At 39.8% G+C, this 18,004-nt stretch overlaps 2 protein-coding genes across 2 annotated transcripts in view; one reads left to right on the forward strand and one right to left on the reverse strand.

Annotated features, from left to right (window-relative positions):
• The first annotated feature begins 885 nt into the window (after positions 1-885).
• LOC134532094 (small nuclear ribonucleoprotein Sm D3) lies at positions 886-5,285 on the forward strand. The gene has a single exon (XM_063368348.1). The coding sequence runs from the start codon at positions 1,027-1,029 to the stop codon at positions 1,447-1,449; it is 423 nt and encodes a 140-aa protein (XP_063224418.1). The 5' UTR covers positions 886-1,026; the 3' UTR covers positions 1,450-5,285.
• A 5,007-nt stretch (positions 5,286-10,292) lies between these two features.
• LOC134532312 (cilia- and flagella-associated protein 57) overlaps positions 10,293-18,004 on the reverse strand; it is a 38,549-nt gene continuing 30,837 nt past the window's right edge. Inside the window, exons 13-17 of the mRNA XM_063368731.1 lie at positions 16,428-16,571; positions 15,390-15,605; positions 14,011-14,181; positions 12,026-12,172; positions 10,293-10,651 (exon numbers count right to left, since the gene is read on the reverse strand). Of these exons, the coding sequence (XP_063224801.1) occupies positions 10,565-10,651; positions 12,026-12,172; positions 14,011-14,181; positions 15,390-15,605; positions 16,428-16,571 (765 nt within the window). The 3' untranslated portion in view covers positions 10,293-10,564. The remainder of the gene's footprint in view (positions 10,652-12,025; positions 12,173-14,010; positions 14,182-15,389; positions 15,606-16,427; positions 16,572-18,004) is intronic.

Genomic DNA, 18,004 nt, shown 5'->3' on the forward strand with positions numbered 1-18,004 from the left:
CCACACATCAGAAATTTCTCCACTCAATAACATATCCAAAATTGAACCAGCATTTTGAGTACATTGTGAATGTTCTTCCATTGAAATAAATACTAAATTACCACAATTACAAATAGAAAACTTGAAAAAAAACACTTATTATTATAGGTTATGATTCCCACATGCTAAAGCTACTGCTGAGTCTGATTGTGCACATTTGTACACATAAAATATTTGACTAAAAAAAATATAAAATATAATGTCAAGTCCACAAACCCTGGTTTTTATTGTTCAGAAATGTATGAACAATATGAGAGTAAATATTTTGTCACAAAATACACAATAATTATTCCTCAAATAATTTTAAAAAACCTGGAACTTGATGGTTTATTTTAGCATAGCAGTTTTCTCAACCTTTTCAAATTTTTTGCCTCTTAGTAACCACCATAGATAACAATGAATGATAACATAGTCATCTATGCACTGTGCACAATCGTACACAACAAGCAGCAATTGTTGGAAAATAATATTTAAATAATAAACAACAAGAGAAATTTAATGTGTACAATTGTACACAGTGGGTTCGAAAGTATAACTTCACGAGTTTTTGGGACGGGGCACTCTACAACCACTTAGTAACGATACTCCTTCCCATTAGATGTATCGTAATTAATCCCAAGGATTCTGCCAATGTCCTCTAGTGGTAAACGTTTCAATTATGGTATGAAAATAGTATTGCTATGAAAAAAAGTTTCTCATTAAAAATTATGAAACATTTCTTTTTAAAAATAATATTAAATCTTTATTTACACAACACATATTGTACTGCTGATCACATTAAGTGTAAGTCAGTGCAGATTTTACTGTAAGTGCTGTATGAGAGCATGAGAACTCTATGACAATTTACAACTTACTTTTTTACCCGCTTCCGGTCAAGTAACATTTTGTTGTTGTACCGACACCGGTTGTTGTGAGTATTGGCGTCGTTGTGTTGCTTGAGTCGGTGAGTGTTATTACGTGAGCTGTGGTGTCCAGAACTGTGCTACCATGTCGATCGGCGTGCCCATCAAGGTGCTGCACGAGGCCGAAGGCCACATCGTGACCTGCGAGACGACGGCCGGAGAGGTGTTCCGCGGCAAGCTGGTCGAAGCGGAGGACAACATGAACTGCCAGATGACGGAGGTGACAGTCACCTACCGCGACGGCAAGGTGGCCAAGATCGAGAACGTGTACATCCGCGGCTCCAAGATCCGCTTCCTCATCCTGCCCGACATGCTGAAGAACGCGCCCATGTTCAAGCGGCAGGGCAACAAGGGCCAGGGGGGCGCTGGCCGGGGCAAGTCGGCCATTTTGCGCGCGCAGGCGGCCCGGGGGCGAGGTCGCGGTGGCGGCGGCGGTCACAGCAGGAGCGGGGGCAGCTGGGGCGGGGGTGGCTCCGGGGGCGGCTCCGGCAGTCGCAGGGACTACTAGGCGTCCCTCTTCAAGTATTATCATCTTTTACAACCATGGAGGAGTGATCGATGAAACAGACATGAACGGAAAATGTATTTTATATTCCTCGTGTTTGAACAGCAATAGTGTTTTTATCCCTCATTGTAACTGTTGACTATTGTATATTTAGGATATGCCGCAAAACTGGTTCATTTGATGCTGTGTGATGCATTGTCTTTTGGATTAATAATTAGTGTATCTGTACAGGGTGCATTTGTTTGATTTCAGACGGATGCAGTATGGTATTCCGGTTCTGATTGTGTGTTGTAAATGTATTTCTTTAATAATTACTTACTGTCAGGGGCGTAGCCAGGGGGGGGTTTTAGGGGTTCAAACCCCCCCCTTAGCACCAAACCTTTAATTAATTTCTTATTCATCACTCAAACAAATTTCATATTCAAATTAATAAAATTTTTACCATTACAATATTTAAATTTAAGTACCGAAAACTGCTAAAATAGCACTATTTTACACCTTAAAATCCAAATTTCCCCGGGGGAGGACCCCCGGACCCCCCGCTTCAATACGATGGAGATGGGGGGGGGGGGGGGCGCATGCTTCTTAACACCCCCCATACACAAATCCTGGCTACGCCACTGCTTGCAGTTTGAATCTAAAACTCTCGTTTCTATTTAAGTATCTTGCCCTCAAATTCTTAAAAGTTTTCACTGTGGATCTAGGGAGTATATGGGAAATAAGTATGTGAGATAAGTAAACAAAATACATTTTATATATGTGTGGGATTAATTCTATATTATTTGCCGAAACTAAATATTATGAGTGATTTTTTATCTGTGAACTATCATATATTGTTTTAGTTTGTGTATGCCTTTTTCCATAGATATCTCCATATTGCTCATTATGAAGGAAAACTACGGTAAATATGTATTGTACGGATTAGCGCCAAAAAAAATCGTACAAATATGAAATAACTTTCATTATATGCTATCTTACGTCCTCTTTTCAGAACCGCCTGCGGAGATAAAAAATTCCAATTACTTTAGGAGATATCGAATTTTTTAATCTTCATTTTTTGGCGATTTTTTTAAAAAAAAATTTTAAAAATCCGAAAATACCTTTATTCTGTGCTCTTAAACTTCCTCTTTTCATTGAACCCGGCTGAGATAAGAAATTCCAAATACTTTTGGAGATATCGAATTTTTTAATTTTCATCCTGTGCACTCATGCGGCGATAACGGTTGCTTGTTTACAAGTATGATTTTTTTTTTTTGCGATGTTCCCGAACGGAGAAACCTAAGATGCACATAAAGTTCTGCCATTCCCGATTACACCCGAACAATTCACCTTCGGCCAACCTCGGGTTTATTTATTAATATTTATATTTCTCTGTTTATTTTAATGTAGCTATACTAACCTAACTAACCATCCAAAGGGTTTTAAAGTGTTTTAATGTAGCTAACCTATCCGACCACTTTTAATATTTCAATTCATTTTTCCTGCGCAAAAATAAATAAATCCCGAGGTTGGCCGAAGGTGAATATTCGGGTGTAATCGGGAATGGCAGAACTTAATGTGGATCTTAGGACTCTCACGTGAACAAATACATCATGTAAAAAGAAACTTACGTGAGTTTATTCCGTTCATCCTTTGTCCCGGTTTGTTAGGTCAGGTCAGCTACATTATAAATACTTAAAACTATACAACATGTAAAATAAATTGATATTATTTTTAATTTCCGTTTATTTTGAAGTATTTATAATGTAACTAACCTTACCTAATGGAAAATTTCTGTTATTTAGACATTCAGGCGCACATGGCAACGGTCAAATTATTACACACGTCTGGTATAGCCGCATGAGTGCACAGGATGAAAATTAAAAAATTCGATATCTCCAAAAATATTTGGAATTTCTTATCTCATCCGGGTTTAATGAAAAGAGGAAGTTTAAGAGCACAGAATAAAGGTATTTTCAAATTTTTAAAATTTTTTTCTAAAAATTTTTTTCTAAAAAAATTGCCAAAAAATGAATGTTAAAAAATTGGATATCTCCTAAAGTAATTGGAATTTTTTATCTCCGCAGGTGGTTCTGAAAAGAGGACGTAAGATAGCATATAATGAAAGTTATTTCATATTTGTACGATTTTTTTTGGCGCTAATCCGTACAATACATATTTACCAAAACTACTTTTTTTCTAAAAATGTTAAAAATGATATAATTGATTTCCTGAAATGTTTTACAATCATTATCTAAGATGATGTTGTAATGGATATAGTTTACCAATAATTTACCATTCAATAGAGTGGTAATGTTAGGTTAGATACATTAAAAATAGTGTGAAAACATGGGAATGGTTGGTTAGGTTATCCACATTAAGAATACATTTAAACAGGGTGTATGGTTGATTGATTGATACACTTGTGATTGGGTTTCCGTTCGGTGGCAAGGAGTCTCACCACCCCCCCTCCCTACTTATTTCTGAAGCCTCTTTCTCAAGTCTTTTCCTCTTCTCAATCCCACCCTCCTTCCTCTGTACACCCCTTTGTTCAACCTGACTCCCAATGTCCCCCAGCCGCCATCGCCTCTTCACCAATCTCTCTACTTTCCTCCTGTGTAGTGTGTCCCACCCCAGCTCCTCCATCATCACAGATATGCCCTTCCCTCCTGCCCCACATACCCATCGTCTATCTAGCCGCTCTACGTTGCACCCTTTCCAGTTCCTTAATTTCCATCCCTAGGTTTGGTTCCAAATTGCCACTGCATGTTCAAGCATTGGCCTCACCAACATTGAATACGCCTTCTCCTTTACTTTCCGTGCTGTCCCCTTCAGTGTCCTAGCAATTACCCCCTGCCCTCTCCTCCCCTTCTTTACCACCTGCGGCACCTGCTTTCCCCAACCTAGGTCACTCTAGGGTTACTCCCAGGTGCTTGTTTCCCCTACTTCCTGAATGTCTTGCCCCTCCAACTATGTATTTGCTTAACGACCTTTCTTCTTGTTTTGTTGATATTTATCTCCATTCCATTTGCCTTTGACCAAACTTCCGGCTTCTTCAAGTCTTCTCCTGCTGGTGTGCCGCTTACCCCACAGTTTCACAGATCACGCAGTCATCAGCGAGCAGTCTCAGCTTGCTGTCAAATTCCTCCCCAACATTGTTCGTCATGATCAGGAACAGCAGTACTGCGGTACTCATGATGTGACCGTCCCATGCCCACCTTCACCCGCTGTTTCGTATCCCTCAGGGAATCCCCTGTCCAATTTCATCAGACATCAACCTTATCCATTACCTTTTTGTGTGGCACACTATTGGACACCTTCTCAATATCACTAAAGATTGCGTCTACCTGTTTGCCCTCATATCCAGTGCCTCCACCCAAGTCCTTCAGCAGTCCAGCCATCTGCATCTACAGGAGAAACCCTTCCGAAAGCCATGGTTGGATTGGCTCCATTTTAAATACTTTTATTGTGTGAACAATTGGTTAGGTTAAGTTAACTACATTTTAAATGTGTAATTCCTAACCAATCATTAGAACAAGTTTAGAATGTTTTTGATGTAGCTAACTTAACTTCCCAACTGTCTGCGTACTATTTTTAAGTATTTTAAAATGTTGATAACCTAACCAACAGTCCACACTTATAAAGTTCAGTTTAAAACACATCTGTTTGAACTAACTGGGACTAAAGGCAATTTGGACAATCAAAAATCGATAATCCGGGTAATATGGGTACTAAGCAAAACACATTTCTTAAATAAGCTGACTTACTGTTTATTACAATAAATAAATGTTTATGTAACAAAAATATTTAGTATGCATGCCCTATATTGTTTACAAGACATTAAAAAATATATAAACAAATTTTCAAATTATTTCTTAACAAAGATTTTCTTGACTTTGTTTTGATTTGAACAAGCATGGTGTTTGAATGAAGCATGGTGACACAAATTCTGAATCATTAATAGTTCAGCTGTAGCGGTGTCGGACTGACGCTCCATGTACACAATGATGTTTGTCATCTGGTGTGCATTCTTAAACTCAACAAAGAATGTTTTATTACCATAATTCTACCATCTATGCAGGAACTGTACATTGAATCTAACTAAAAAAATTGAATATTTGGCATCTTCTTGCTAACGTAGTTAAAAAAAATTTATGTGAACATTAAATCAAATGTCTGGAAATCCAACATTTACACATAAAAATAAAAAAAATAAAAATTTATATTTTGGTTTTTGTGAAATTGTTTTTTCATTCTTTGCTTTTAAGTCAAATTGTTTGATGAATTGCAATAGTTTGTCATTTGAAATTTCTTTCTTATTTCCCGTTGAAAATGCTTAATAGTTTCACAGGTGTTGTCCACGCCATGCCGCTGCGACAATCTGCCAGACACCCAGCTGCAGTGAGTCTCGAGAATAAACAGACTGTACACCCAGGCCTAGTGGGGAAGGGGGTTGCCTAGCAACCAAACTTGCTGGTTCCATCAGTGTCAGGGTCTCCGCATCATAGAAAAAACTAAGGGGTGGCCACATCTGCATGATCACATGGTAACTGTGGAGCCGTCCTTCAATTCATTGTTGTGCCACATTGGTTAGACGTCCGAAACATTGACTGAAATGTAGTGTTCGCATTACTTGATGTAAGTTTTTGGACATACGCCATTGCTAAGAACTTTTTCTGTTGAAGAAAAACTAATAAATAAAATAAATAAATAAAAATACTCAAAAAAAGACAAAAAACACACAAAACTAAGCAAACAATTGCTGTTGTCAACAAGGATATGAACACCACAAAATATTCCGAAACAGGAATATGGTCAGCAAACAAAGAAAAACAAAGAAAAATGTACTAAGAGAACGAAAAAATCCCCACAAATGATGACAACACAAAAATATTGAAACCCAAAATAATTCAGCACAACAGTTGAAGCGAGACAAAAAACATGACAAAACGAAAAGACAAACAAATACAATAGTTTTACCTAAACAGAAACAAGCGACGTTTCGGGAACTGCTTGTTTCTGTTTAGGTAAAACTATTGTATTTGTTTGTCTTTTCGTTTTGTCATGTTTTTTGTCTCGCTTCAACTGTTGTGCTGAATTATTTTGGGTTTCAATATTTTTGTGTTGTTATCATTTGTGGGGATTTTTTCGTTCTCTTAGTACATTTTTCTTTGTTTTTCTTTGTTTGCTGACCATATTCCTGTTTCGGAATATTTTGTGGTGTTCATATCCTTGTTGACAACAGCAATTGTTTGCTTAGTTTTGTGTGTTTTTTGTCTTTTTTTGAGTATTTTTATTTATTTATTTTATTTATTAGTTTTTCTTCAACAGAAAAAGTTCTTAGCAATGGCGTATGTCCAAAAACTTACATCAAGTCATGCACTCCCATTGCACAAATCTTTTAAAGATAACAGTGTTCGCATTGTGAAAAAAGTTTTAAATGACTTTTTTTATGAACGTTTATTTGATAACAGATTCTAATTCATGCTTACTAACCATTATCGGACATTATCAAGCACCATTCCCAAAATATTTTGGGCGGAATGATATGGTGATGGTTAGGTTAAAAAATGACAACTAAGTCACAGTATGCCATCTCCTGACTTCCTAACTACAGGAAAAAAACTGAGAGAGCCAGGGAAAATGGGATTGCTCAGGGTCAGGTCTGCCATTTCTCAGACAATGAGAGCATTTATTTTTATAGATTATGTTTTAGTGAAAGGTTGTACACACCATAAAATGGCTCATGCATGGTTCTTTTGTAATTTTCAAGAAATAAAGAAATTGGGGAGAGAACTAGGCCAGATATGGGGATGGTGGATGCTTGATTTTATTATTTTTTTTTCAATATAATTTGCAAAAAAAAAGTGAGCGTGACTTTCAGTTCTCGCCAGTGATGTGAACATCTCTCCTCGGTAGCGAACAAAGTCCCAGTTATGTTGAGTAGTTTTACCAGCAATATTTTTCTACTCCTCCGGTTTGAAATTTTTCACAATGCTTACACTGTCTGTGTGGTCACCTATGCTCTGCTCTTGATTTACCCTTCCCCATAAATTAAAAAAAAAATTAACAAAATCTCATCAATTCTGGAAATTATTATTATTATTAAGGAAATTATTTGTTTTTAAACAGTATTTTAATTTCTTATAAACCAGTTTTAAAAGAATTAATAAACATGCATTAAAATGAATGAATCTCAAATTTTAAAATGACTTATCAACTGCAGAACTTATTTATTAATATTCACTTTATAAAAATAACTTCCAGGAATATGTATTGTGTGTGTGTGTTAGTATACTTTGAAATGCGTAGACAATATTAAATATAATGCTATTATATATACACACACTAAAACTAAATAGAAGTGATAATTACTGGTTTGGAAGTTTCTCTGTGGTTATGCAGTGGTGCATAAACGCTACACAAAAGAAAAAAAAACTTGTCCGAATGAATATAATTAATAAAAAAAAATCTGGCTGTATTGAACTACACAATTTGAATTTACTATATTTTAACGAAACACCAAATTATTACTCCACAGATAAATTAAAGACCATTCCAACACTTTGTCCAATAAACTGTTAGAAAATGTCCTAATCTAGCACTGCCAGATATCATGCATACGACTGTGCAAGAGTTCATACAATGTTCACAGTTTCACAGTTAATGATATAGATTTATTTGTTTTTAATTGCCTGCTATTCTCAAGTTGGGAGCAAAAAAAAAAATCCTCTCTTAGACTACTGGACCTGGCTGTTGTTATTGTATTTTATTTTAAACTTGTAAAAATGTGCATTATTTTATTTTTAAGTCACTCGGGGATTCAATAAATAAATGTTATCATGAGTGGCATCAGTTACTATGGGTGAACGAAGTGTACCTTAGTATCGTTGGCACAGAAACACTATTATTTGTACCGAAATACCGCCTCGGCGGCGATTCACGTCACAAATCTTGTGAATCAGGTAAGCCATATGGTGCGTATGTGTTGTGCACATATAATTTATGCTTGCGCATGGATTTTACACCACGTTTGTCTCTCTGGGGCAAGTCCCAACATTCACAAGTTGGACCCCAAAAACCTTTTTTTTCCCCAGAATCCTCAGTGTCGGGGGGCCTCAAACCACATAGGTTCGCAACGGCCGCGCCGCTGAGAAACTCCGGCCAATGACAAACTGCTGTTTCAAAATGGTCTTTAAAAATTAATAAAAGTTTGTTATTGAAAACTTTACTGGAAATGTCTTTAAATGTATGCCGAATAATATATATAACACACAGTAACATATGAAAGTTATTGTTTGGTTAACTGTGAACACCAGGTTACGTAGCGACGGTCTCGGCAAAACGTAAACAAACCAGCGATAATATAATTTCAGCAGCTCTGTACCACTGGACTGGTACAAATTATTTTGTATCACAAACTATTATCACACTACATATTTTAATACAACACACTTAATACTATTTGTAAAATATTATAAAAGTCGCTGGCATCGTGTCACATTGTTCAAAACTACTTTTAGCAGAACGAACTGTAAACAGCTGTGTGTTCTTGTTCTTTCTCTTTCTCTATTCGAATGACATGGAAGTTTGTGCTTGCTGACACGCTGCAGTACAAGCACCAACTGTACGCAGCGCCGACAAATGGAATGGTGCGTGCTTCTCCCTACTTCTCTGTTAAACATATCCATCACATTCGTGAAATTTCTCTCACCAAATAACTCCTGCCAAATGCTGTGTACTGAGAGCTAATACATTACACATCAAAAAGGTAAATTATTGAATAAAATTAGTGGTTATTTAAAACTCAGGTGATGTGAAATCAGGGAAATTTTTGATTACAGATTTTTGTGGGCAACCTGACCGTGCAGTGTTTATTTATGATTATAAGATTTTTTATTGTTAGTTTCACAATTGCAAAACGAGGCAGGAGTTTTTTCCACTGCCAGCAAGGGAGAGTGCCGCATCGTCCCGTCCGGGTCCCGGGAGCAGTGTTTCGCCCAGTCCGCAGCGCTCGCAACTTCACCTCGACCGCGCTCGTGAGGCAGGTGTGCCGTGGCTGGAACGGTGGTGGTCGTGTTGGCACGGACTGCACTTGTTGCAGTGCCGGCCAGCACCGGGTTAAAACTTTCCCCAAGCAGATCCACTGTTGGCTGCATTCAGCGACTATGAACCGCACACATGTGGCAGTCGTCTCTGAGCAAAGGTCTGTGTAATAACTAGGGACAAGATTAGATGGTGAATTGCGATAAAGCCAAAATAACACCGCAAAGAATGTCAATACAACACAACACCAAAATGTAAGTTAATGCACCATTTTGCACTGAACACTTTTTACATTGACATAATTTTCAAACACATAAAAATTGCCAATTTATGTATTTTATTTTTCTGAGTCTGTTCTAGACATGCTTATTACTAATGATTTTATTGTATAAGTGCAATATATGTTATTCAAAACAAGAGTATTTTGGTGAATTAAGTATTAAGAAATATTTTAGTTTCATAGTTGTTGAATAATACATTATTTTTATAAGTAGAGACAATGTATGAAAATAAAACCAATAACGAATTCTCCTGTTTTAAAAACGAAATTTGCCTAAAAATAAAACCATAAAATCTTGTCCCTAGAATTAACTGTTCTCAAAGAAACACTGGGAGGTTTATAGTAATGAAGTAGGCAGTGCCACAAGTTGATTTGCTACTATTTAAGCAAAGTATACATGGTTAATACCCCAAATCAAAACATAAATAATGTAACAATGTACATAACTCGGTTGCAAAAGAACAGCAGAGCGCTAAGTAGAAAAAGGGAGGGGGTGGGGGGGAAATGGGAATGCGGATTCAGGGTAATGTTACCATAGATGTAAAATTTTTGTTGTTTATAAAATAACTGTTATTACGTGAATACATTGAATGTCAGTACTCTACATAATGTAAACAACAAACTTAAGTGTAGGTGTATTTCAAAACAAACACGCACAAGAATAAAAGTCTCTGGTGTTGTAAACTTGAAGGAAACGAGTGTTGGCACTGGCTCCGGGGGACGCTCGCGCGGGGCGAGCGGAGCGGGAACGAGGCGCGCCTCTAGCCACTGACGAGCGGCACGCGCGTACGTAGCGGCGGGAGGTCGCTCTCGTCAGCCGGTGCTGGGGTGGTCGCCGCTCTGCCGGCCCGCCAGCCACTGCACCTCGGTCCGCAGCAGCGCGATGGTCTTCTCCTGCTCCTGGGGACACCACGGCGCACGTCGTGCCCCCACCTTCACTGCCAGCTGCCAGGGCAGTTTCTTTTATTCCTCCAATTAGCTTTCATCACCTCAATCGATTACCGTGGTGATAGCTATAATCTTGGTTATTAGCAATGCTGCCTGATGCATCGTGGGCGTACAAGGAAAACCCTGTAAGTCCATATAATGAAATTATGAGAAAAATTGATTTTTATATTCATACGGGTTTGTAAAATATTGTAAAATATATACGGTTCTGAAACATGTTTAATCTAACATAATAATATACTTGTCATGTAATATACTTGTCATGAAAAACACTAAATTGGACTTTTGTCATATGAACATCTCATGGACTTAGTGGGTTTCCTTGTACGCCCACGATATTGTCTATGAGTTGAAAGGTGTACGAAATTATAATAAAATAAACCATGGATATTTTTTTTAATGAAACAGTACAAATTGAATCAATTCTGCATGATACCTATTAGAGACAAAAAACAAACATATTTATTGGATTTATAATTTTATTTATTGCAATGCATTTACCAGAGCTGTGGAATCAGATAATAACACAGAATTTAAGCATATAGTCCATATATTGCTTTTGAGTTTTTGCTGGCATAGGAAACAAATCTTCACTTGTTTAGATTAAAGTAAGGAGTTTTATTGAAGCAGGACTAATAATTTGTATTTCGTCACCTTGTATTCCTTTCTAAAAATAAATCCTACATCAGTAGTGAAGAATCGAAAGAGAGAACAGAGAGAGTTATAGTGATGGCTTCAAGTAGTATCAGAAAATAATTCTGCATGAACGTAAAAAAACTGCCAAATAATTAGTAACAGGCACAAGCTTTTCTTTGGCCTTCTGCTACTGTTTTTATATATATATATAAAAAACTTAAATACAGTCAATTCCCTATTACCCGCGGGCGGATGATCCGCGGTGCGAATTATCCGGGCATGCTCAGAAAAAAGAAACAGCAAATATGTAAATCTGTATTTTATTACAAGTGAGCAAATTTGAACTCTACTGACGAGTGCATTGTGTGCAGTACACCGTAAAACGCCACAGGCCTTCTCGGAACTCACTCAGTAGGCTCGCATGCGTGATTATTCAGTAAAAAACTAAAATTTCAGCATCATCTAAAAATTTTTTTTACTGTTAATTGTAACTTTTACTGTACATGAATTTTTCGAATTTTAAGTTGAATTTAATGTTTCCTTTTTTTGTTTCCCATTTTTCCGGCTCTTTTGCGGATTATCCGCGACTTTCACCATCCGCGGTGGGCCTGCCACATAATTTTGCGGGTATTCGGGAGTGTACTGTAGGTGACAAGAACAGGTAGTTGGTAGAGTGCAGCAAGCAGGCACCTGTATCTTGGCCTGCAGCTGCGCCGTGCTGCGGTGCTGGCTGGCCAGCGCCAGCTGCAGCTCCGACGCTCCGCCGCGCCGCGCCTCTTGCAGCACGCTCAGCTGCCGGCGCAGGCTGTTCACCTCCGCCACCAGCGCCACGTTCTCCTGTGCACCACCGCGCCACCGGTCAGTCCACCATTGCCGGCGCCCCTCCCTCGCCCGTCCACGTCCGCCATCCACGACACGCCTAGTTAACTACGACGACATAAACATCTCTCTCTCTCAGGGGCGCAGCAACAAGGGGGGAGGGGGGCATGGGTATTTTACCCCCCCCGAAACCTTGAAGTGGGGGCAAAGTAAGTGCTGTGTAATCAATTTTTAGATAATAAAACTGCTTAAATAGCACCATTTTCCACCTTGAAATACAAATTTTCCCGGGGGATCGATGATTCTTTATAAAAAGATATATGCCCCCCCTTTGGAAATTTAGTTGTTGCACCCCTGATCTCTCTATATGTCCCGGTGTATCTCCCACTATCTCGCTCCTCTATATACCTATAGATGTCTCTACACTTCTCTTTATCCATCTCATTTTCTATACATCTATATCTCACTCTATATTCCTCTCTCTCTCTTTTTTATATTTAATTCAATTTAGTTCTGCCATGCATAGCCCACTCATATTACACTGAAAAACACACGAACTGCTGCCAAACCATACAAAATACCTACACACACGTTTGTTTGAAATGGTTCACACACCACCTGCGTACTGTAAAACGGTTGTAACATCTCGGGAAACCTTTGCGCGGCTTGCGCATAACGACTCGCCAAAGTGTAGGAACACATATGGGGCAAACAAACATACATACATACATACATACATACATACATACATACATACATACATTCGTTTTATGTTTGTAAAGATTAGCCTTTATGCAGCTACGATTTGTTTTACTATCCCATTGCTGACCAGTTGTTGACTTCAACTTCAGAACAGTCATCCACTCCATAGACTAATACTCCCATTAATACAAATCGCACGCCACCTATATTGTACCTATATTACCTCACCTAGACAGTAACCTTCCTTGTGTTTCAAAGGTAAAGTGTGCAAAATTTCAAAGAGATGGGAACAATGCATTAACAATGAAATGATGAAATATCATCAAGAATAATTAAAGTCTGCTTTAAGGGTTCACTTTATAAATATCTCACCTAGACAGTGATATTCCTAATGTTTCAAAGGTCAAGAAGGCAAAATTTCATTGCAAAGGTTTGAATGGTTTAGAAATGTATATGGGACAAATAAACAAATACAAATAACTTTGAACATGACAATAATTTAAATATAAATATTTTTAATTGTATTTAAAAAAAGTATTTATTTTAACCTTGATATATTTCTGTGAAGTCAGATAAAGCAGTTATTTCAAAATAATGTTTTTTTCTCCAAAATATCACAAAAGAAAATAATTTAACTTAAATGATACAATTATATAGTAAATAACTATTTAATTTATAAGTATTCAATGAAAAGGAGGGTTATAGTTTTAACGCGGCTGTGCATAACAGGGGTAATGTTTTTCATGGCGAAATCAAAATCACAAATTTTATTTTAGCAGATTTTTTTTTTAAACATACTACGGCATTTACTGTTACCTGAACTACTGAAGACGGAATCTCACAGAAACAAATAATTTTTCCCGGATGAAAAGTACTTTTATGTCCTATCCCAGGACATGAAGCAACCATTTACCAAATTTCACGAAAATCCGTTCAGCCGTTACGGAGCTGAGCGGTGACAAACATACACTCACGCAAACTTTGGCATTTATAATGTTAGTAGGATCAAAAGGGCCAAAAATTTCCTTTATAAACCTTTTTAACGCGGTAAAGGTAGGGAGGGTGTCTGGATCCGCCTCTGACTGACGGTTGGACGGCCGCGCACAGGGGCCTGAGGCGACGCGACCTTGGCCGTGCCGGGACGGAGAACGCACCTCCATGAGCTTGAGGCGGTGGTCGCGCGTGCCCTTGCCCAGCTGGGCGCGCAGGTCTGCGATGGTCGTCTCCAGGTGCTCCCTCTGCCGCAGCATCTCGGCCTGGACCGCCTCGGCCTGCCGCAGCCCTGCCTCCATCTCCTCGTCCTGGCAGTACTTGTGGTACAGCGCCTGCGCACGGCCACGCTGCTCACACCAGCTTCACTGGGCCTACTATCCCCACAGGTTAGTTCATCCTTGCCTTACCTGTGACCTCAAGCCTGATGGCCCATACTGATTGCGTGATGGGGTCCCAGCATCGTACAGCTGACTCGCAAGCAGGGACGTAGCCGGGGGGGGGGGGGGGGGGGGGGGGCAGGGGTTCAACCCCCCCCCCCCCCCTTAGCAGCATATCTTTAATTAATTTCTTGTTCATCACTCAAACAAATTTCATATTAAAATTAATAAAATTTTTACCATTACAATATTTATAATTTAAGTACCGAAAACTGCTAAAATAGCACTATTTTACACCTTAAAATCCAAATTTTCCCGGGGGAGGACCCCCGGACTCCCTGCTTTAATATGGGGGGGGGGGGGGGGTGGTGCATCCTTCTTAACACCCCCCATACACTAATCCTGGCTACGCCACTGCTCGCAAGTGAAACTGTCAGTACGGAGGAGGCAGCTCGCACACTGCGTATGGTATATGTGGTTGATAGTTTGCGAATAGTACGTTGAGCGATGACTGCACTAAATTGTTAATTTACGAAAAACCAATTTGTTGGCAGAAAGTGTAGGCCTACTGGAACACCAGTGGACAGCAAGCGGTTGCTCTGGCAAGCAGTGATGAGCAATATCACTCTGGTTTAGGACAGTGGAGTGGAAGGTCTTCAACCCTGCGCGATCGGGACTACGGCCGGGAACGTCCACATCGGGCGAGATCGGGGGATGTATCATTCCCCGAAATCATAAGAAATCCTAAAAAAAATCTATTATTCCCACCAACAACAAGAAAGGATTTGAACGAAAATAGCAAGCAAAGACGTTCTATGTTCTATCCCCCCGCTCCACGAAATGTAATTCTGCGTACGCTCCCGACTACGGCCTTGCCAGATTAACGATTATGCTGCTTTATCAAAAGTTTATGTAGCTAAGACGGAATTACATACCAAGCGCTGAAACGTGTATTGTGAACTTTCACCCTCTCTAAAACCGCAAACGCTGTACTGATAAGAGAGCAGACAGTAAAAACTAATTCTAAGTTGACTAAAAACGCTGGCAGCACATTAGTAAGACCAGGACAGATCTGATCTCGAGTATCTCAACTGGTGGCGGGTTGAAGAATGTGACGACGCACAGAGTACACATCTGGGAGCAGAGAGCACCAGCGCAGTTACCACGACCATCTCCTTGAGGCGGCGCGGCTCCTGCACGTGCCCGGAGCAGGCGTGCAGGTCGGTGCGTATCCGTCGCAGCAGGGCCTCCGTGCTGCGCGCGCGCTCGCGCTCCGCCTGCAGCTCCTGGGCGCAGCCGCTCGCCTGGTCGCGCAGGCTGGCCACGCGCAGATCCAGGGCCACGCCGTGGGCCTCCAGCTTCTCCAGCTCCTCGCCCATCTGCCGCGCACACAGCCCGCACGGCGCTCACAGCCCTGCACGGCGTTCCACAGCCCTGCACGGCGTTCCACAGCCCGCACGGCGTTCCACAGCCTTCACGCCGCTCCACAACCCAGAGTGCGAACGCTATTACAACTCTTACAAACAGAGCCAAGAAGTACTCTGGAGTTCCATATCACGCATGCAAGTTAATCCCTTAATGCTGATGGCATGATCCGTAAGTACATTAATCCTGTGGTACATGATGCTAGCTTTTTTAAAATTAATATGTACGTCGAAAAATCTTCAACATAACCAATATACTTGTGATATGACAATGAATTATGATCATAAGTTGAATAAAAAAAAAAATTCTCCAAGACCTGACATAATTTGTTTGTAATGTGATTTAAATTTTTGTTTGGTCAGGATATTTCGACGTACTAAATTAAAACAGCAAGTATCGTGTACCACAGTATCATGCCATCAATATCAAGGGATTTACTTAGATACGTGATAAAGAACAATTACTGTGAAAACTTTATAACATAGTAATATAATGACAAAAAGAAAAGTAACTTACTACACAAAAGAAGGCTACAAGCAAAAGTCATCCCTCATCCACTATACTTGTAAGAGCTGAAATTAGATAATGTAAGAGAAAAATAGGTAAAATGGGGTATTTATTATAAGTAATAAGAGTACGTATAAAGTTCTAGGTTCCCTTGATATCAAGATACCTTTAAAACTGTTAGTGTCTTCAGTATTGAGGTTGCTGTGATGTTGTGGCAAGTATGTCACTGATGATGAACTCGTACAATAACCACCACAAGCAATGCCTACCTCCTTTATCTGCTCCTTCTTGTATTTTATCTCATCGTCCTTGGGCTCCAGCTGCTTCTTCAGCTCGTCTATCTTGTAGTTCAGCACAAACTTGAACTTCTCCAGTTCCTGGTTCTTCCGCTGCAGCTCGTAGATCCTCTTCTCCTGCCGGACAACCACCAGGCACGTTCAGGAGCCACCTCCATTCCTCTCGGCACGGCGGCACGAACCACAGGCAAACTTCATTACTGTGAAACTGCATGGACCATGATTTTGGCGCTATGCAATAATGAAGTTTGTAACAACCGAACAATTGCTAAACTAATATCTCCAATTTGTTTGATCTCCGTTTCATCTCGCGCGCAGCCGCCTTTCCAACCTCTGCCAGATTCGTGTACTACAGAATTATTATGATAGTTATTGCTGCGAATGGGTGAAAAACCTGGTGGCAAGCTTCCATCTCATTCTTCTCCAGAACTGAGCCACACTACGACTAGCCAATACACACTCCTCAACCATTGCACTTTGACCCCTTTCCGTGTTTCTTGTCCATCGCAACTTGTCTCCCCAGTTCTCCCCACCCTCGCACCCCTCCTCAGCACCTAGTACATCTTTACTAACCTCTCCCTCTGCCTGTTGTCCTTTAGGCCCTACCATCCCTTTCCTTCATCTTCTCTGATTTAATAAAGTTTTTGAGCATGCGCCATTGCAGTTTTGTACCGTTTGTCATGGAAAAATTCCGAGAATCAAAAAAAATAAAAATATGAAGATAAAAATTTCACAGAAAACAAGACTGAACCAGCCGATGTCGGACAAACGGAACCAACGATGAAACTAAACAATTGTTACGGACAACACAACGACGACAGCACGGACAAAAAATGCTCAACATTTAAATATCATACAGAACAAGAATTCCGTTGAAGGAACTTAGTCATGGAAAAAAAATTTATCAACACAGATAAACACAGTGGGCTAACAACAAGGAGACAGATTAAATGCAGGCAGACAAGAAACCTGGACAACGCAGCAAACAAATGAAAACAGCTATGAATTTGAACATGTTCTGTGGACAATAAAACGACGATACCACTGACGAACACACAAGATTTCCAATGACAACAGTTGCGTATTATGTATGTCCAACAAACTTAATTAAATCAAAATTCCTCATCGCATGAATCATTTAAAGAACGTTTCATGTCCTCTCTTGCACTATAGGTACTCTCCCTTGTCATCACCATCAATCTTCCTCCACTTACCCTTCACCCTCCTAGCGCTCTCCTCTGCACCCCCTCCAGTTCCCTCTCAAGCACTGCTGCATACTCCAGCATTGTTGTGTAGGCCTTTCCTCTCAATAAACCACTTCCTCTCCTGAGTACTCTTCCCAGCATGCCCCGGGCCTGTCTGCTTTTCTTGACTACTGGTCTACCTAGTAGTAACTACATAGTTTAATCATTTATAACGAGAATACTAGGCTTCTGCGAGCAGAAGATTTTCACTTCGAGTCGAGCTCGAGCGAGTTTGCTAAAATACTCGCGAGTATCGAGTCGAGTTCGAGTTTTTTTTTAAAGTTTATTGCACATAAATTTACTGTG

The sequence above is a fragment of the Bacillus rossius genome, chromosome 5 (genome assembly GCF_032445375.1).
Source record: "Bacillus rossius redtenbacheri isolate Brsri chromosome 5, Brsri_v3, whole genome shotgun sequence".
NCBI lineage: Eukaryota > Metazoa > Arthropoda > Insecta > Phasmatodea > Bacillidae > Bacillus > Bacillus rossius.